This window comes from Lytechinus variegatus, chromosome 2 (assembly GCF_018143015.1).
Source record: "Lytechinus variegatus isolate NC3 chromosome 2, Lvar_3.0, whole genome shotgun sequence".
Classification (NCBI taxonomy): Eukaryota; Metazoa; Echinodermata; class Echinoidea; order Temnopleuroida; family Toxopneustidae; genus Lytechinus; species Lytechinus variegatus.
Genome location: NC_054741.1, coordinates 39533093 through 39554383, shown reverse-complemented (window position 1 = coordinate 39554383; position 21291 = coordinate 39533093). Strand labels below are relative to the sequence as shown.

The following is a 21291-nucleotide window of genomic DNA, read 5'->3' as shown; positions in this document are numbered from 1 at the left end:
ACTTACAAGCCATTTTCAGAAATGGAGATTTTAGTTGTAAGACATAACATTCTTGCCTTTACTGTACTATAGAGATGAGCAAAATGCAGAAGAGACAAAGCGACTGCTTTTACTACATGTTTATCACTTATGATCTGTTGATAAGCTGTACTTTTTCTAATGTAAACTAATGTGTATGCTGCGTTTTTATTTCTTCTTCATATTTTTATTCTTAAATCGCTTGTATTGTTTATAATATTTGATTTGTTACACAAAATCATGAAGACCCACTAACAACTTAAAAAAAGAATTAAACAACACCTATATCAAAGGAAGGACCTTTTCTTTTTATGACAAATTATTTAAGGTTAACATTTTTCTAGTTAAACACATCAGTTGCTGACGCAGATGGCAAAATGAGAACCGATTTTTTTTCTTTGCCAGAAAAGGTTTAAATGCTATTGATTTATTTTCTCTTAACGAGTTGTATAACAAGATGCCAATTAATTGGAAGAATAGAAATTATATATCGGCTAACAGTCCTTAACAGGTCCATTTAGCTGCTTGTGTTTTACGCTCGCAGTTATTATCGCAGCTGCATCATGCACGATTGCCCATTCCATAATGCACACGCACTCACACGCTGGAGATCCGTTCCAAGGACCCCCGTTTTCACAAACATTTGTAGTTCCAAAGCCTGTTCCGAGGACCCTCCTTTTTACAGTAAGCCCGCTCCAAGGCCCGTTTTTTGCCTCGCCCGCGGCACACCCCCACCACTTTTTTGGTTGAGTGCCCCCCCCGGGGGCACTACCCACCCTGAATATACATGTACCGTGCCCTACTGACTATTGACCTACCATTGATTTTATCTACAAACCATAATTTTGTTTATTTGATAATTTTTTTTTACCCATTCTCTCACTTGATTGAAATATCAAAACAAACAGAACATAAAATTTTGGTCTAAATTCAACCTAGATGTAGGTCCTACTCTGTTTCAGCTGCTTGTCTGCATGTAAAAAAAAAAACATTTTGCCAATTCTACACACTAAAAAAAGTAAAAAGTGAAATTCACCAGGTACAAAATTACAATCATATGCTTTATTAGTTTAAAAAACTCTCTAATCATAGATACATGTAGTACAGTTAAACTTACAGATAATGTAACATAATGCATTTGTAGACCCTACATAAGAAACTCAATATGCATATTCATGACATACAGGTATAGCATTGCGATGGCACACAACTTGTAAGACGGTGTCAATTTTTTTCTACTCACGTGAAATTTGATGTTAAATATGTTTTCATGAATAAATATGCATAATTTAATTCCTAATTATTAAATAACATAATTACTTTCTGAAATACGTGTAGATATGATTCAAAGAAAAGATGTTTCATGTACCAGCAGTATTATAATGATGCTACATATCTTTGATTGGGCTTAAATTGACATTTGACTAAGGTTTCATTTTAAAAGGAGCTTAATCAAAGAAAATTGAAATCTCAAAAATGTAAAATTAATTGCAAGATTAATGACAATTACCTGGCCATATACATGTACATTAAAATAAACAGTGGATATTAGAGTCAAAATATGTAAATGCTGTTCAAACAAATGTTAAAAGCATAAACATTTACCTATTTTTACAATCATTTAATCATATCTAGGAGGCAAAAACCTTCCCAAAAAGTTACTGAAATTTCCCATTCTACACCTTCATATTCATGAAATGGCCATCTGATTTCCATACTTCCTTGAAATTGTTTTGATTTAGTTGGTAACTACGGAAAAAATGAAGAACATTCACTTCTATCTTGACTCTGACAGATCATTTTATGATGTTACACTTGATAAATATTGTAGTCCCACATATACACTTTCGTGGTGTTGACAGAGTGTTAAACGATCAAAAACCATCAATGATCATTTTCAGTTATTGAAAGTCTACATGTGAGACAATATTTACCGAGTGTAATATCAGTTAAGAGATGAATATTCTTCTTGTTAGTTTCAACTAAATCAAATCAATTTCAAGGAAATATGGAAAGTAGATGGCCAATTCATGGATTTAAAGGTCAAGTCCACCCCAGAAAAATGTTGTTTTGAATAAATAGAGAAAATTACAAAATATTTCATTTTTTTACAGATTTTACAAGAAGGACCAACTTTATTGAACCATATAGTATTAAACAATCCTAATTGCACTTTTTCTCCCTGTTTTCATGTGAAACAACGATTGATTTCTCCCTGAACATGTGCAAATTGCACATGTTCAGGGAGAAATCAATCGTTGTTTCACTTGCACATGTTCAGGGAGAAATCAATCGTTGTTTCACATGAAAACAGGGAGAAAATTGGAATACTTCATATAATAAAATACAAAAGAAATAGTGAGTGAATGATGTCATCAGTCTCGTCATTTGCATACTGACAAAGGATGTGAATATAATTGTTTTGTGAAATGAAGCAAAACTTTTAGAATGTCATAACTTTCTTATTTTACATCTGATTTTGAAGAAATTTTCAGTGGTATGCCTGTTGGATTTTTCTCTTTTATTCAAATCAACTTTTTGTTGGGGTGGACTTGTCCTTTAAAGATGCAAATTGCGCAATTTTTTTGTAGCTTTTGGTGAAGGTTTTTTTTTTTTTTTTTACCCTTGCCGGTTAACTGTAATCTCCCGGTCATTAGCGTACAACCCTCATTTAAAGTAGGGAGGGGATTGATCAATTTTACCCCTCAACGAATTTCGCAACTAAGCCGCGCCCAAATTGTTTACGCCACTCGGTGACTTTTGACTTTCAAGTCTTGGGCATCTTTTGAGACCAAATTTGCGACGCCCGGGAAGAAAAGAACAATGCAACATAAAATGCATGCCAAATTTGCTTAAAAACATATTGAGTACAACGTCAATTCAAAATGTGTTTTCAACAGAAAATATGTGTAATTATTTTTCTATGGCAGGTTTAAATGGAATTATATAATGCCATTAATGATCGCAAAATATCCTCAACAAAGGGAGGGGGGCAAATAGACCCCCCCCCATGTCCTGCTCTCAAAGAGCCCAGTTAAATTAGAAAAAACACATAAACATAAAAACTCAAGCCTAGTAGAAGTTTGATTTACTTTAAAAAAATGCTTAGTGTGGATTTAGCTTCTTTTGGAATAGAACGCATCATTTTGTTTCTAAAATACATATCCATTATTCCTTTTAATTATCTATCAAACTCACAAGGAAAATGCACATCCATGTATATTTCAATAAATAATTTCAATTCAAAACAATTCATCCATCCTTTCAGATAGGTTAGAATTGAAACTAATCGATAGACTAAGAATTCCAGTTCAATGCTTTTCACAAAAGGCCAAGTAGCCCGACATACTTTGCTCTGTCTCAGGATGCCATTTGCATTGGCCTTACTGCCCTCTCATTTGGCCTTGAAGAATTTTGGAGACCATTTTTTTCCCTGTGTAATATAAAAATATGAACTACTGAAAAGTGGCAGTGCCATAAAATATCTTAATCTAAGGCAATAATATAGGGTTAGATACTTAGATTTGTAATCGGGTCTCAGGTTTAGAATGGTTGAAAGTCTGAATTTTAAAGTAGTCTGCTAGGAGTTGGGATTTTGTTTTTAATGTGCTGATTCTTCTAAGGAAGCAAACGACTCCAGACCAAATATCATGGATCATAGAAACTCATCTTTTCCACCACTATCATCGTTTTTATAAATCACTCTCAGTTCTACTTTGATCTTAAAGTCCTGCAAAATCTTTGACCAAGGAGAAACAAACTCCATGCTCCACCTCATATCATTACTCCAGAAGGCTATTATCCATAAGCTCAGGTTTGGACGAATCAGTCTTCCACATCATCCGTATAGGCTCGCAGTCACTAGTCACTGTGCAATTGTCTTCCAATCAGCTCACTTCAGCATAGCCATAGAGCATTTAACAATCATTCAATAGTCTCAAAACAACTTTTCTCCGTTGAAGCAGCAACTCTCACAGCCTACAACATCCATCTCAGTCTCTTTGGGTTAAACACTGATTTACGACTTCAAGAAGATGATTATTTTCCAGTGCAGCAGCTACTCGCTCTTTGTCCGCAAGTTGCTTGTTTACTGAAAAACAAAAGGAAAACCAATTGTTTAATTTTAACACTGGAGAAATTTAATGAGTCTAAGATTCTAGGCAATAATTACAATTGATTCCTGATTAACCTTGTCATTTCCAAACAAGGTGAATGAGCCTTATTGTAGGCAAATTAATTTTTAGAAAAAATGTTATTTACATTCAAAGAATACACAATTAATTATGTTTAATGCTACCAAGTTTCATAATTTTTACATCCTCAGAATCCATGATGGTGTTGATTTGATTTCATTCGCTTTTATCCTTGTTGTAAACACATCTTGCTGTACAAAGACAAGGCTAGTGGAAAGTAAACCACTTTAATTTTTATATTTTTAAAACCCATTTTACATGTTTTATTGTGTGTACAAGCATGGTGTCCACCTTTTAGTGATGCCCCCAGTTTTATGTTGCAATGGAATGCGAATATACTATGACCATGCCGCCTCCAAAAACAAAAATAAAATAATAACAAGTGGAGCGCCTCTGGCAGTCTCGCCTGCATTACGCGATTCGATATAGCAGCAGTGCAGTTTTTCCGTGATGAGTGAGTTTCTCAGCGGTTTCTTTTTATTTTGATCGATAATTCCACATCGGTTTTAGAAAATATCAATGTGTAATTAATATCAATAAACAGATCATTTAATTTTCTTTAAAATGATACCCTACATGATAAGATTATCATTCATATAGAGGTGCAGTGCCATGAAATGTGGGGGAGGTCAAAATTTAAAAGTTTCAAAATGACACAATATTGAATGCCAATGTTTTTTTTTCAGTGGTGATGAGTTTCTCAGCGGTTTCTTTTCATTATTCTCATGCACCTTAAGATTAACATGGAATCAGACACACCTCTGCACAAGCAAACACATAAAAAACAAACAAATAAACATGCATGGGTATTTCAAACCACAACTCAAATCATGTTATCTCACAGAACCATCTCTACAGAAGCAGGGGCTTGATTTGAATGGATTTTCATCTGTATTGACACAGACAAAAGAATCATGTTCTGTATGGACCCTTCATGACTATTTCTGCTTGTTTTGCAGCTTTTCAGTTCAGACCTCATCCAACACTTTTGAATCCCGCTCTTTTCATTATGGCATGATCTTAACAAGCATGGTATCATTTTAAAGAAAATTAAATGATCTTTTGAATAATATAAAATATGCATTGTGTAAAATTGGGAGTTTGGAGAAAGTTATGGCCAAAGTCAGATTTCCAAACTTTTTTTTGCTTGTTTTGCAGCTTTTCAATTCAGAACTCATCCAAAACTTTTGAATCCTACTCTTTTTGTGATGACATGATCATAACAAGCATGGTATCATTTTAAATAAAATTAAATGATCCTTTGAATGACGTAAAATTGGGAGTTGGGAGAAATTAATGGCTAAACACAGATTTTCAAACTTTTTTTGAGGGGTTTAGATCCATAAAATAAAGTTATGATGAAAATTTCACAAATACCCCCAACATGGCAAAAGTTAGTTGACCCTAAGTGACCTCTGACCAAGATCATGTGACCTGAAACTCAGGCAGAATTTTCAGTAATATACTATCACTCTTATGTCCAAGTTTCATGAACTAGGTCCATATACTTTAGAAGTAATGATATTTCAAAAACTTAACTTTAGGTTAAGATTTCGATATTGATTCCTCCAACATGGTCTAAGTTCATTGACCCTAAATGACCTTTGGCATTGGTCATGTGATGTGAAACTCAGGTAGGATATTCGGTAGTACTTGATTACCCTTATGTCCAAGTTTCATGAACTAGTTCCATATACTTTCTAAGTTATGATGACATTTAGAAAACTTAACCTTGGTTAAGATTTCAATGTTGACGCCGCCGCCATCAGAAAAGCGGCACCTATAGTCTCACCCTGCTATGCAGGCGAGACAAAACTGAATAAATAATAAACAAGAGTGTCGCTATAGTATCATACACACCAAATTATACGAGCCTAGGTTAAGTTAAACTGTAGTTATCACGTTTACAAGGACTGCAGCAGGGTAAGGTAACAAGTTGAATGCCTCTGGCCGTCTCACCTGCATCATGCGGTTCAATATAGCAGCAGAGCTGACTTTGAATACTACTCTAACTCGCACAAGATGTTCAGTGATACATGTTTACTCTTATGTCCACTTTTTATGAACTAGACCAATAAACTTACAGAGATATGATGGTTATTCAACAAAAAACCCCAACATGGCCAAAGTTCTTTGACCTTACATGACCTTTGACCTTGATCATGTGACCTGAAACTCGAACAGGATGTTCAGTGATACTTGATTACTCTTATGTACAAGTTTCATGAATCAGATCCATAAACTTTCAAAGTTATGATGGTAATTGAACAGATACACCCAATTCGGCCAAAGTTCATTGACCTTTGACCTTGGTCATGTGACCTGAAACGCGCACAGGATGTTCAGTGATACTTGATTACTCTAATGTCCAAGTTTAATGAACTAGACCAATAAACTTTCAAAGTTATGATGGTAATTCAACAGATACCCCCGATTCGGCCAAAGTTCATTGACCCTAAATGACCTTTGACCTTAATCATGAGACCTGAAACTTGCACAAAATTTTCAGTGATGCTTGATTACTATTATGTCCAAGTTTCATGAATCAGATCCATAAACTTTCAAAGTTATGATGGGAATTCAACAGATATCCCCCATTCAGCCAAAGTTCATTGACCCTAAATGACCTTTGACCTTGGTCATGTGACGTGAAACTCATGCAGGATGTTCAGTGATACTTGATTAACCTTATGTCCAAGTTTCATGACCTAGGTCCATATATTTTCTAAGTTATGATGACATTTCAAAAACTTAACCTCAGGTTAAGATTTCGATGTTGATTCCTCCAACATGGTCTAAGTTAATTGACCCTAAATGACCTTTGACCTTGGTCATGTGACATGAAACTCTCATAGGATGTTCAGTAATACTTGATCAACCTTATGGCCAAGTTTTATTAACTAGGTCCATATACTTTCTAAGTTATGACGTCATTTCAAAAACTTAACCTCAGGTTAAGATTTGATGTTGACGCCGCCGTCGCCGTCGGAAAAGCGGCGCCTATAGTCTCACTCTGCTTCGCAGGTGAGACAAAAACATGTCACTGTGACCTTGACCTTTGGACTTCAAAATCAATAGGCTTTCTGGGATCCAAGCTACATGTAGTATCATACAAACCAAATTATATGAGCCTAGGTAAAGTTAAACTGGACTTATCGCGTTTACAAGGACTGCAGAAGGGTACGGTGAAAATATGTCACTGAGACTGACTTCAAAATCAATAGGCTTCCTGGGATCTATGCTAGTATCATACACACCAATTTATATGAGCCTAGGTTAAGTTAAATTGAAGTTATGGCGTTTACAAGGAAAAGTTAATGGACGGATGGATACTAAGCGTGATACCATAATACATCCCGTCGAGACGGGCGTACAAAAATCATAAAAATATAATAATGAAATATAAAAATTACATAAAAACTAACCATATAAAGTTTTTGTAATTATTGTGATTATAATAGCATCCATACTGTACCTGCATTTTCTGATACATGTGTTCCTGGTTTGATGTTGATGTCAACCTGAAAACATATAATGCAGTAAATTGTTACAAATTAGTCATATCTATTCTAAATCATCTATATTCAAATATTATTCTGAAATTTCATCTTACAAAAAATTTTTTTATCAATTTTGTGTGACTCATTCTTAACTGAATAAAAGATTTATCACCCTCGATTGAAAGCTTTTTTTTTCTTAATCAAGGCTCTTTGAACACTTTTCTGATAAATTTAGCAGTTTGAAAGCACATCTGAAAGCTGCATACAAAAATTCCTTCAGTAATTTTCATTAGGTATTCTGTCTCTGACAGATCATCTCTTAATTTCCTCAGAATTTTCTATATCATATATTTCTCTATTTATTTTCAGCACCATGTTTGTCGCCAACTTTTCTCAGAATTGGCTAGATCAATTTTGCTGAATTTTTCATCATCTATGAATTCTATCATAGACATGTTGTCATAAGTTTTTCAATGTCGTGTCATGATGACGTCATCTAGGCGCCATTTTGTGAACTTAATATGATCATATCTACATAACGGATCCTCAATAATCAATCATATTTACAGCAGTTTAAGTCAAAGGTCACCTGTTGATGTCATCAAAGGTCATGAAGCGGTCATGAAAAGCGTGTCAAAATTGAAAAATGCTCAAAATCATCTGTGATTAATTTTCGGTATTTTTTAAGCTTTCCAACATTTTGCGTGCGTTCACGTATACGTGCGCGTTTTTTTGCTTATCAATATGCAATGTAGAATTAGCTTTCTTTTCTGTAGATGCATTAATGATATAATTCCAAGCAGTTTGATAACTCGATCAGCTCTCTACAACCACTAATAAATGATAGAGCCCCGATCAAAGTTTAATGCATGCGTGCACGCCAGCTCTAACTATATGCCATATATTGGCAAAAAACATACAAAAATTTCACTATAGTTCTTTAAAACGAAAGGGGACCCAAAATTTCTTTGATGTATTGATAGTGTAATAGTCATAGATATGATTTCATATCTCATTTGATCCTTATTATATCATGACGTCATCGTCAGAACTCAAAATTTCCATTTTGCATGTTATGACGTCATAATTATGCAAATATGACTGTAACTCTGTAAATGTTGGTCAATTTTCGCCAATTTATTTATATGATGTAGCTGAGGGCTATCTTTTTTTCTGAATTACAGTATTTTTTTTAATTTTGATAAATGGATTATCCTAAAAATGACAAGTATTAGGGCCATGCCATTTTGCATTTAATCTCTATGGAAGATGACTTTTTCTCAAAACTGGATTCTACATTCCTAAATTCACGAGCCATATCTCCATTATTTATCGTCGGCTCATGCTGAGCTTTGGGTATAATGTAGTTGAGATTCTAAGCTTTAGTAATGTTCCCTCCATTTTCCTATCAGATGCGGGGATCATGCCAGTAATTCACTTGCAAAATTGGATTTGAGATTCTTGTATATTGCATAGGGGAAATGTTGTAGCCCAATCGGTAAGGCTTGCGCCTCAAATGACTACGGGGGCACAGGTTCGAGCCAAGGGTGAACATGAGTATTTTTTTTCTTTTCAACATTTCGCACATGGTCCTTCATGACCATTAAAAGGAATAAACGTTAAACTATTGAACAATAAACAAGATTAAAATCAATTTTTTAAGGGTAATCTAGATCTATGGGTGATGAGATCAATTTTCTCAAATGATGATTAGGATGTTAATGACTAGTGTCATTAATGAAGATTAAGATTATAGTGATATTTATTTGAAATTAATCAACTCCATAGAAAATGACAGACAACCTAATTCGTCTTCATGATGAATTAAAATCTAGTCTTATTTCATGATTGAGAAGTGGTATCAAAGTTTACACCATTTAATGAAAAATATTCATTGCAAGTTTTACACATAAGGACTGAAGTTCAGATAAAATCTTCACCATACGTTTGTTTTATAATTTTTATTTCATGTTATCAAGGTCTATTCTACTCTTTCAGTTAACTAACAATGAATTCAAACCTTTAAAAGTGAACAATTTTTAGAATTTAGAAATCATAACTTTATGAAGGCTTTAAAATCACATATACAGAAAAAAATGTCTCATTGCCTTTTATTGGACAATGGCTGCTAGATTTAAAAATGTGTCCTCTTGTTATGCCTGCATACATAAGGGCCTGCATGGTATGGAAGCAGTTACCGATGTTGAGCCCTTCACAAGGCGGTAAAAATTTTGGCTCGTACTCCGTTCACCCCTTAGCAAAGATCATTTTTGGTCACTGAGTATGCAAGAACTCAGAGTGTGGCTAACATTCTGCAAGTGTCTCGCTATCATTACCCTGATGTCCGCTGTCCCAGCAGAAAAATTATGCTCAGAATGTTAAGAAATATCAAAGAACGGGAACCAGTCACAACCTCAATGCAAGACATTCAGGAAGAACAGGAAGTGAACTGAACATTAATACAGTTCAACAGGTGTTACAGAATGCCAAACATGACAACCATCTCATTTCCCAGGAATGAGCTTAAGTTGACCCTGAGCACATTCAATCAGATTACCTAGCATGACTTGCAGCATCATCCATACCAGATGATTAAGGAGGCATGAACTACTTGCAGGGGATACTGTATCCAGTACTTTGGTGGTTCATTATATTATGGATGTGAAAATTCTCATCTAAGTTTCAAAGGATGCCATTCTATGACTGATTATTTTCATACCTATCATGTAACTATTAACATTATATTTACGGATGTTTTAGCATGCTCAGATCATTATGCCCTATCCAATGAAATAGGTTTTAATGATGATGTATACACTAAAAAAAATCATATCACAGTGTTTTTGTCTGTGATTGAAAGAAATATAGTTAATAAGTTGTGAAAATAATTTGCATTTATGGTTGGCTATCAACGATTGAATAGTTGAGTTCAAATCCTAAGTAGAATTTTGTCATCTATAGGGGGTACAGATATCTGATGGGTACTGGAACTCTTGTTCTGATAATAAAATGAAGATAAATGATTAAAATGAATGTGCAATGTGAAATTAATTTGAATGACAAAAAATGCTGTTTTGATGTTCTGTCTGTTGCCTAATTGCATTCATGCAATTACTTGGAATTTTGTCTGAATCATATATCCTGTTTTGTTGAAAATACTCTGTCGTGGCATGATGTGAAATCATTTACATATGGAGGGGTAATTAAATAGAAATTTCAGTGAATGAAAAAGGACCCTTCCCACCCCCTTAAAAAAAAACTAAATAAAAAATAAAGAAAAAATGATAACTACAATAATGAAAATGAAGAAAAAAATAGGAAAATAAAAGAGATGTGAAAAAATTCCTCAAACATGATCTGCATTATTTCTAAATTTGGTGTCGAATACGCACGATAGCAAAGATGAAGCCGCCCCATCTGGGGCCCTCTTTCATACAAGGATATTATGATAACTCTGCATGTCATTTAACAAGGTCCTACCCCCCCAAAAAAAAAAAAATTCCTCAAACATGATCTGCATAATTTCTAAATTTGGTGTCAAATACGCACGACAGTAAAGATGACACCGCCCCATCTGGGGCCTTCTTTCATACAAGGATATTATGATAACTCTGCATATCATTTACCAAGGCCCCCCTCCCAAAATCAAGGTTTCTTTATTACTTGTTATTGTTAGCACAGTTATCATATTTCTGTTATTCATTGAGGATGGGGCCCAGCTACCACAATATGTCCCAAATGGCACTCCCACTCCCTCTCTCCATATATTATTTTTTGTCATTTTCTTTCATCTCCCTGTCCCATCCCAGCCCCCCCTCACTCTCTCCCTTTCTCTCACTATCACCAGTTTTGACTCCCTCCATCTTTCTCAACTCTATCACTTCATTTCATCCTTCTACTTAAAATAAATCATTCATCTTTAAAGATGGACTGATTGAAAATGCTGAGCTTAACTCCAATATTTACTGGCATTGTCAAGGTCGTCCAGTGTCACCTCAGTGTAATAAGGCCTATATTTTGATGCAATTTCGTGTCAAAAAATAGGAACATGAACATGACATTTTCTCTTCTGTCAAATAAAAGAGTCTTCCCGATTTTAAAGGATCGTTTCAGCCAGTCAAGTTGAAATCTTAGCGAAAATGGCGAAGCACAATTTCCTCTTTTCAATATGCAACATGAAATGCAGGAAAAACTAGCACAACACGTGTGCACCCAAAACAAGTATTTTCAAAATCATTCGATTTAGATACGTAAAGTGGAATTCTGAAAACCGTTTAAATATTCAGATTCTACAGAATTTACTCTCCAAAGTACCATTGAAAGGTCAATTTGGAAAACTTGGGCCTAAGACCCTTTTGTATAGCATTGCAGCCCATCTTCCTTACCTTAAATCTAGAAGGCAATGACCTAATAAGCTTCACTCTAATGGCAAGTCCAATCAATGTAGCCATACTGCAATGAGGAATGGTGGGGGTAAAGGTCACTTTCACTACATTACCAGGATCATCAACCTGACAAAAAAAATGATCAGAAGAGAACAAATCTGTACATTCAATAACCTTTATAATTTTATGATTGAACATATACATACATAATGGAGCACCATCAGGGCTCATCCATACATGGGGCAACAATGCTTGGCAACATTCTAACATAGAAATACAAAGCCAGTGGGATATCAGGTGTTAAGAAAAAATGTTAAAACAGAAAGACAATTTCTAAGGGAGGGTTGAAAGGTGGTAAATATCTGAGTAAATCAAAGTCTATTAAAGAGTAAATATGCAAAATATGACAAGTTAGTACAAATAATCTAGACAAACTTGTAAATTCATACAGCATGACTCTTAACACAATAATGAAATCACTGTGAGTTGTGACATCACTTAAAACAAGTAAGAAAAGAATTCAGATATACCTCTAATTCAGCTTGCTGCACAACATTCAACTCTTCCAATGTCAGAGGATGCTCAGGGTCATTGATGTTTCTGATCAAATGTTAACATCTAGTCAAGGAAATATGACATAGATCACAAAAACTGAGTACTTCTCTTGTATACAAATAAACAGGAAATAAACCCAATGGCCCATATTCTGAAGTCAAATTTTATTCATAAAGTTGTCGTTTAAATACAGGTAGCCATTAATCTCTCAAAGTAGAGGTTTAACTCATCTGCCAATTTGACTCTGAAATTGTTCTTAACTGTCTGAGAAGGAAATAAGATAGTAGTCTTTACCAGCAACAGACCTTCATTTTTGAGGAGCGCGATCGCGCCGGCGCTCCTACCCCGCTCCTAAAAAAAAATAAGGAGAGCAAAAAATCATGCTCCTAAAAAAAAATGAAAAAAAAAATGCTAAAATTTCACATTTTACATCTTTAATTCCATGAAATGGCCTTTTTTCCTTAATTCCTTGAAATTACTTTGATTTAGTTGAAAACTATCAGAAATATTAAGAATATTCATCTCTTTCCCCGACTCTGATTTTTAATTTAAACTCTGTAAATATTGCAGTCCCATGTAGATTTTCATGGCAACACCATGGAAGTCTACATGTGGGACTACAATATTTACCGAGGGAAGTTCAAATCAGAGTCGGGAAAGAGGTGAATATTCTTCATTTTTCTGATAGTTTTCAACTTAATTAAAGTAATTTCAAGGAATTATGGAAAAAAGAAAGCCATTTCATGGATTTAAAGATGTAAAATGTGAAATTTTAGCATTTTTTTCCCTCATTTTTTTCTTCATTTTTTTAGCAGGAGCGCGTACGACATCTTGTAAACGTATTGACGTGACCCAGGCCTAGTTTCACCACAGATTAATTAATAGCTAACACAGCTATTGCATATAAACAATGTTAAGAAAAATCTACAATTTATCATACATGTATTGTAATGAATTGATTTTAGCTCCTCACGGAGAGCGATTCTGAGAAGCTCAATTGAGCTCCTCAAAAAAATAAGGAGAGCGATTGATTGAGCTCCACAAAATTATAAACGTGAAGGACTGCAGCAAAGAATTTGGAAAGAGCATGGTAACCATATGAAACATATATATGTATGCATATGCAAAAAAATCGACATTTTTAGCTTTTAATAAACCACAGGGACTCAGTTTTATAATTATGAGGGGAGCAATAAATAGCTCTCCTAGATCTTTTAAGGAGAGCGGTAGAGGAGCACTGCAAAAAGCTCTTCTTCAACATACAAGGGGAGCTTTTTGTCCAATTAACAAAACAGATGGAGGAAATGTATGTACTATAAAGTTACAATCAACAACCAAAGGAAGTATTTGTAATCGTTTTACAATGTTTTGTAATTAGATTGTGTGTTATCAAAACCTGTTTGAGTTAGGTTTGACTTTGGCTTAAAGTTAAGTAACTAACAATTTTTTTTTCAGGGGCTCCATTTTAATTTTTTTGGCAAATTTCGGGGGCTACTTTTGCATTTCGGGGGCTCTTTTTAAATGCTACTTTTTTGTATTTTGAGAATACCTGTTCACTTATTAATGAATTATTACTTTTTGTTCAATATTGTATGATTTTTAAAGTTATTTTTCATGCTTAGAATCTTGGATGTGGGTGTGTGTGGGTGAGTGCGTGTGTGTGTGACTGTGAGTTGGACTTGGATATACCTGTTCACTTATTAATGAATTATTACTTTTTGTTCAATATTGTATGATTTTTAAAGTTATTTTTCATGCTTAGAATCTTGGATGTGGGTGTGTGTGTGTGTGACTTGGATATACCTGTTCACTTGTTAATGAATTATTACTTTTTGTTCAATATTGTATGATTTTTAAAGTTATTTTTCATGCTTAGAATCTTGGATGTGGGTGTGTGTGGGTGGATGTGGGTGAGTGCGTGTGTGTGTGACTGTGAGTTGGACTTGGATATAAATGAATTCAATATCTAATTTCTACTCCATCTATTCCAGTACAATACCTTGTACTCAGCCATGTACATGTAATAAAGGCCCACATCCCCTAACTTTTCCTGAAGTTCTTTGAAAACGCAGATCTCCATGAAAATTTCATTTCTCTATTGGGGAGTCTAAATTCGGTGAGAATGTATTCATTAAGAACTTAAATATACATGACAATGAAGAAATCATCAAACTTTATTGGCAGTTTTGAATAATATTCATGAAATGTAAACTCTGTCTGAAACAGAAAATCACCATCATTGAGGCCTTTACTGAGTGAATTGTCCCCAGAGACAGAGCTCTAACTGGCTAGCTAGTAAAAGCGCCAATGCGTGAGCCTGCCGCCAGCCTTGTAAAATAGATGGACCTTTGTTTGATGATTTATTATCTGATATAATACCTCATCCCCTAGAAAAGAAAATAAATGATTTTTTAGTCATAATTAATAAATAAGGTAACTTATTTTGGAAGTTAATAGGCCTAAGCCGTTTTGAAAAGCAAAGCCGAATGACAACTCACCAATGCTAGGTTACAAGTCTCAGGGATTTATTTCCTGTGTAATTCGAATTATTTAATCACAGAATCGTGATATCTGTAGGGGAAACATGTGCATTTGAAATTGCACATGGTGGTAGTCATAATGGACCCCTATACATGCAACTGTTTCCCGACCGTTGCATTGATTTTTTTTCCGTAGTTGGTACCATGTGTATGGAAATACGTGGTACAGAAAAAATAACGCAACGTCGGCAATTGAAACTGCGCTACTCGCGCTATTTTTAAGGATTATTCATGACTTTGAGTGTTGGTTTTTGGATTATTTTTAAATGGTAAGTGGAGCTCGAGCATATTGAGTTGTTATTCACTCGGCAATAAGCATGATTTTGGGTGATTTCGAGGGCGACTTTAGGCATTTCCGCGCAGGTCAACGATTGCGAGGCGCGCTATTAATCGCGCTACCAAAAAAGGATTAAGGCGCGCATGTAGCGCGCGATCGCTCTCGCGCGCCTTAAAATCGAATCACAGAATAAACCACCGTCAAAATTCAAAAGGGAAACGTCTGTTTTCCAAATATATTACATTTATTTTTTTTTACAAGAGTCTGACGACTCAGGGAGGGTTATTTTGATGTTTTTTTACGATATTGTATTTGGTCTCCAAATTCAGTGGTCACGAAAATCCGCTCAACTGATATGGCGACGTAAAAAGTGGCGAGTGAAATTGCATGATTCAATTACGTGATTCAATATAGCAGCAGTGCTGACTTTGAAAACTTCTATAAAATAGTTATTCACAAAAAAACACTTTTTATATAGTGATACAAAACTACGTTCATTGACCCTGAATGATATTTTTCCTTGCTCATGTGACCTAAGACTTGTCAGTGATACTTGATTACCCCTATGTCCACATTTCATAAACTATAACCATAAACTTTGAAAGTTACGACAGCCACTTAATAATTACCTCCAACATGACCGAAGTTCATTGAATTGAAATGACCTATGACTTTTGTCATGTGACCTGAAACTCTCATGAGATGTTCAGTGATACTTGATTACTCTTATGTCCAAGTATTATGAACATAGATCCATAAACTTTCAGAGTTATGGTTATTCAACAAATACCTCCACATGGCCAAAGTTCATTGACCTTAAACAACCTTTGACCTTGGTTATGTGACCTGAAACTCGCACAGGATGTTCAGTGATACTTGGTTAACCTTATGTCCAAGTTTTACGAACTAGAACAATACACTTTCAGAGTTGTGATGGTAATTCAACAAATACCGTACCTCCAACATGGTCAAAGTTAATTGACCTCAGTCATGTGACCTAAAAACTTGCACAGAATGTTCAGTGATACCTCATTATTTTGAACAGAAGTGAGCAAGCTTTAATCAGATCCATAAACTTTCGAAGTTATGATAGTAATTCAACAAACACCCCCAACTAGGTCAAAGTTCATTGACCTTAAATGACCTTTGACCTTGGTCATGTGACTTGAAACTAATACTTGATTAACTTTATGTCCAAGTTTCATGAACTAGATCCATATACTTTCTAAGTCATGCTGTCATTTCAAAAACTTAACCTTTGGTTAAGATTTGGTGTTGACGCTGTCAGAAAAGCGGTGCCTTTAGTCTCATTCTGCTTCACATGCGAGACAAAAACTACTGTATTATTATTCACAAAAAAAGGCTACTTATATGCCCATATGATGATAAAATTATATGTTCATTGACCCTAAATGACTTTCGACATTGATCATGTGACCTAACATTCATGCAAGACGATCAGTGATACTTGGTTAACTTTATGTCCAAGTTTCATTACATAGATTCATACACTTTCAAAATTATGATGGCAATTCAACAGGTACATGTACCCCCAACATCACGAAAGCACATTGACCTTAAATGACCTTTGAGCATGCTGTATTACCCTTACGTCTAAGTTTCATGAGCTAGATCCCTATACTTCGAAAGGTACGATGACGTTTCAGAAACTTAACTTTGTATTTAAATTCAATTACATTAAGTTTCCTCAGGACAAATTCTTCAGAATCACTGTTTATCACCAGGAGGCAGGAGCTGGACATAGAAGAACAGAAGATCCTGCGTCCAGAACTGAACCTTATGTAAAACTTTGGTCTGCGAAGTTAGGTCACACTTTTTCAGAATGGATTTCCAGCACAGCGAGCAATCGTCCATCGGATAAAAGAATTTTGAGATCATGACACCGGCAATATTCCTAGTTGAGACATTTTTTGTCAATAATTTTAAAGTTTAAGATCTTGTCGTCAATTTGATATTATTTCAATTGTTTTTTTAATAAAATGTGAATTTTTTTACAAATTTTAGCCTAGCATTTGTAACACTAACAAGAAACAAGTTAAATATATCCGCAGAGTTTATTTCGAGGAGTTTTTAAACATTTTGTTATTTTTATTTCTCCTCTCTATTTGGTGAGTGGAGCCATCAGAGTTCAGCGGAACAGCCAACATAACAGAGACCGAAGCTTTTGGTCTAGGACACCCCTTGACAGCTGGCAGCTGTCTGTTTCAAGGAATTTTAAAACATTTTTAAATTTTTTTTTATTTCTCCTGGTACACAGATGGCTCTCTATCGAGCAGGCAGCCATTAGGGGGTTAACCATGCAATATCCCCCAGACAGGGCTCATCGATTTTTGTCTATATTTCATAAAAATGTATAAAAAGAACTATCAAACCAAAGATTATTATTCCGTTTTTGGCCTGAAATGCACCAAAACGGGGAAAAAATTAAAAAGGGGAAAAAATAGTGGCTTACTTCGGCCGTTGCGCAACTTCACTTCCCTGTTTTATGATCCGAACTATAAATATATGGCCATTGACTGATTGAGTCCCTGTAAAGATCGAGCTAGAACTTCAGTATGTACATGTATTGGGTGAGTGAAGCCAACGGAGTTCAGCGGAACAGCCAACATAACACTAACAGAGACTGAAGCTTTTGGTCTAGCCTAGGTCTAGGACACCCCATGAATCTAACCCAGCGAAGCAGGCTGGAGCCCAGGAGTCGACCGTGCAAAAGGAGGGAGACACGGGACTGGGGTAGATTGGGGTCTCCATAGTAATCTTAAAATGTGGAAACAGAAATTATGCATGTACCACAATTAAGGATGAAGCTCTATCGTCAAATAAACCCTGACATCCAGGCAAAAGGTACGATAATACGCCAGTGGCGGACTGTACCAGCCTGGAAGAAGAAATACTGGAACCTAAAAAAAAAAAATATAGCCTCGGTCTCGATCGGGCATTTTGTTAAGGAGAGGTATCGCGACAGAACTTTTTGTTTTTTGAGGTTCAAGTCTGTGCCTCGATGTACTGTAATCTTACCTCGATGTAAGTATTTGTGTGTCACGATAGACCTTCATCCATATAATTGTGGTAAGTGCATAATTTCTGTTTCCACATTTTATTAAGATTACTATTGAGACCCTAATGATCTACCCCAGTGTCTCCCTCGTTTTGCACGGTCAACTCCCGGGCTCCAGCCCGCGAAACGGGCCGGAGCTCCCTGGGGCCTGTTTCTCAACACAGTGATAAGTCTAACTTCTTGACTAAATCGGAGATAGTGAGCTACCTTTTCGCAAACCGTTTCACGAAGCCCTCTTTGCCAAGATCAGGTACAACAACCTCACTAAATATTTATGACACCTCCGAACCTGTCATAACTTCTTTCTCAATGACGTAGTGGCATCATGTGGGTAGACTATGCCATGCATAATTGCCTCGAACTTTGACAATTATAATCTTATGTAATCGATCATAAAAGTTGAAATTACATCACCAAACAAGTGGGATAGATCATTCAATTATAATTGAAATACAAAGAAAAAAACTATAAAAACTGTTGTTAAAATGTCACAATTCCATCCATCTTGAAAAAGTAAAATAATTGAATCAATAAAGATCCCATCACATCAGGCCATCAATAACTGGACTCGTATTTGTTGTTTTCAGACCCGTAATAACATTTGGATAAGTTCTATCTCTATTTCATGCATATATAATTTTGGTATCTAAAGATCTAAACAACTTAAACTATATTTTGGTGATGTTTGGAATCATAAAAAAGATTGTATAATCATCATCATTTATTTATACAAAGAAAACCATCATGGTTTACTTCCGTAAACTATCAAAATTTGATATCCCGGGGGTATACACCCATCTCAACATCTGCATCATGTGATTTTTTAGTCATGAAATGAATTCATAATTTCATTTTCTCAGTAATTGAATGTTCCAATCTTCATGGTTTAGTATATAATATATAATTTTCTTCTGCTATTATTTTGAAAAGATGTACCGGTATGTCCCAATTCATCAAAATTAGCAATTTTGTCATAGGTCCTAATTGTTCTTTTTAGGGCCTATGCTATTTTTTGTGACTAAGTCTAAGGCTACGTCTTGTCTGTTCTCTTTACCGATAGTATCGATACCAAGGTATTTTGGCATTATCGTGATATAGGTAACCACCATTCACTTCATACAGCAGCGCTTTATTCAGTCGCACGCACGGTTCCCTATTTCCACCTCCATTCACTTTGTACACAAATGCGCGTACATAAATCTATGAGTGGTTTCCAAAACCACGATTTGGCCGGTATTTTAGTTAGGAAGCCTTTCGTGAAACGGGTTTAGTAAGATTAGAACTAACTCCGTGGTTGGTTGATATTACTAACTTATATCCAAGTCAGGTGTTGAGAAACGGGCCCCAGCCCAGGGCTCATGAATGGACATGATGGATGCCAATAGGCCTTCAATCGGCCTTCAAAGACTAAGTTCTGTAAATTTTAATCATATGATATTGACGTAAATTAAAGGATATCAAACACTTCTCTTGTGTCGATGGCATCGTCGATATCATCATCTTCTTCGGCTGGTAGAATGTGTCTTTCATCAAGCTTTCCATGAATCGTGGGGTTGACATTATCCAGTTGTTCACGCCCCGACATCTTGAGAACTTACTTGAATGAACGAGACTCACGTACGGTATACCATACCCGGTATGCATGCACGGTACGGCTCGCTGCCGGTGCACCGGCGGTGTACTAGCTGCTCTACCGTATACCGGTCGCTGCTGCATCATGTGCTGCATGTTGCATGCATGCCGTGGCCGGCGCGCCGGCCCTGTGAGCTCCAACCCGCGGGAAAATCAAGCTCCACATGATGCACACGTACACGCGAACGGACACCAACCTGAAGCGAGCGGACAGACTCAGCAGACACTTTGAGATCGCGATATCACAGATTGTCCAATTTCCGCCGATGTGAACACACGGCGATTTCCCGTCCTAATATTGTGTAGTCTCTCTTTCGCAGACCCTTATTTCTATTTTCAATTGAAGTTGTCTCTTAACCCTTATAATACCAATATTGTTAGTTGCTACCTTTTTTTTCTTTTATTACAGATTCAAACATCCAACCGAACATGGCTTGTCGGCGAAATACCGGCAGGAAGAAGAAACATTTTGCCGTGAAAGAAGAAGCAATAAGTGGATGCCCGAACTTTTGAGAACTCTTCATGATTTAAGATTGATTTGTTTAGAGAATACATCTTTGCATACTCGAATGAAAGCATCGTATTTAGATTATTAATTTTAGTACTGAGGCTGTTAGCATTAAAAAATATGCCACTAATGGGGAAATGTGTTGAAATCTCAACCCTTATAATATTAATATGTAAATGCGGATAAGCAGGATTTTCTTTTACTGTTATTTGGTAGATAAGAAAAGTTTTAAAAATGTATTGAATATGATGTGCTATTGAAATATGTATGTAATACGAATTAATTGGACCTACCCAGGAAAATGATATGAATAATGGAAGGCCCAATTACCACCCCTTCTAATCCATTTTTGCTACCTGATTTCAGTCCATTAATTTTACCAAAGACATTTTAAAATTGTGATTATGCTTGTGATTGTAATTGCAATAAAACTAATAAGCAATAATAAAGTAACGTGACCTCATAACTTTAATTGTCCGGTATAGTTGCACAATTTTCATAGGGGGATCTAAGGGGCGGGGAAACCCGAGGCGCCCCCCCCCCCTCCCCGAAAAAAAGAAACAAAACAGGAAAAGAAAGAAAAAAGAAAAGGGGAAAGAAAGGA

At 35.6% G+C, this 21291-nt stretch overlaps 1 protein-coding gene across 1 annotated transcript; it reads right to left on the bottom strand.

Annotated features, from left to right (window-relative positions):
- Window positions 1-3245: 3245 nt before the first annotated feature.
- LOC121408087 (cytosolic iron-sulfur assembly component 2B-like) lies at window positions 3246-20340 on the bottom strand. The gene is made up of 5 exons (XM_041599426.1): window positions 20006-20340; window positions 12627-12706; window positions 12097-12222; window positions 7687-7732; window positions 3246-4108 (listed from the first exon to the last, which is right to left on the bottom strand). Exons 1-5 carry the CDS (start codon window positions 20130-20132, stop codon window positions 4011-4013), a joined length of 477 nt encoding a protein of 158 aa, XP_041455360.1. The 5' UTR covers window positions 20133-20340; the 3' UTR covers window positions 3246-4010.
- Between the last annotated feature and the right edge of the window lie 951 nt (window positions 20341-21291).

What these genes read in the sequence shown, in the direction of transcription:
- LOC121408087 (XM_041599426.1), bottom strand. Translation starts at nt 20,132, where the DNA reads ATGTCGGGGCGTGAACAACTGGATAATGTCAACCCCACGATTCATGGA. An exon ending in TGCAGCAAGCTGAATTAGAG is followed by an intron (nt 12,223 to 12,626) that starts GTATATCTGAAT and finishes TTTTTTTGTCAG; the next exon opens with GTTGATGATCCTGGTAATGT. An exon ending in ACATGTATCAGAAAATGCAG is followed by an intron (nt 4,109 to 7,686) that starts GTACAGTATGGA and finishes TTTGTTTTTCAG; the next exon opens with TAAACAAGCAACTTGCGGAC.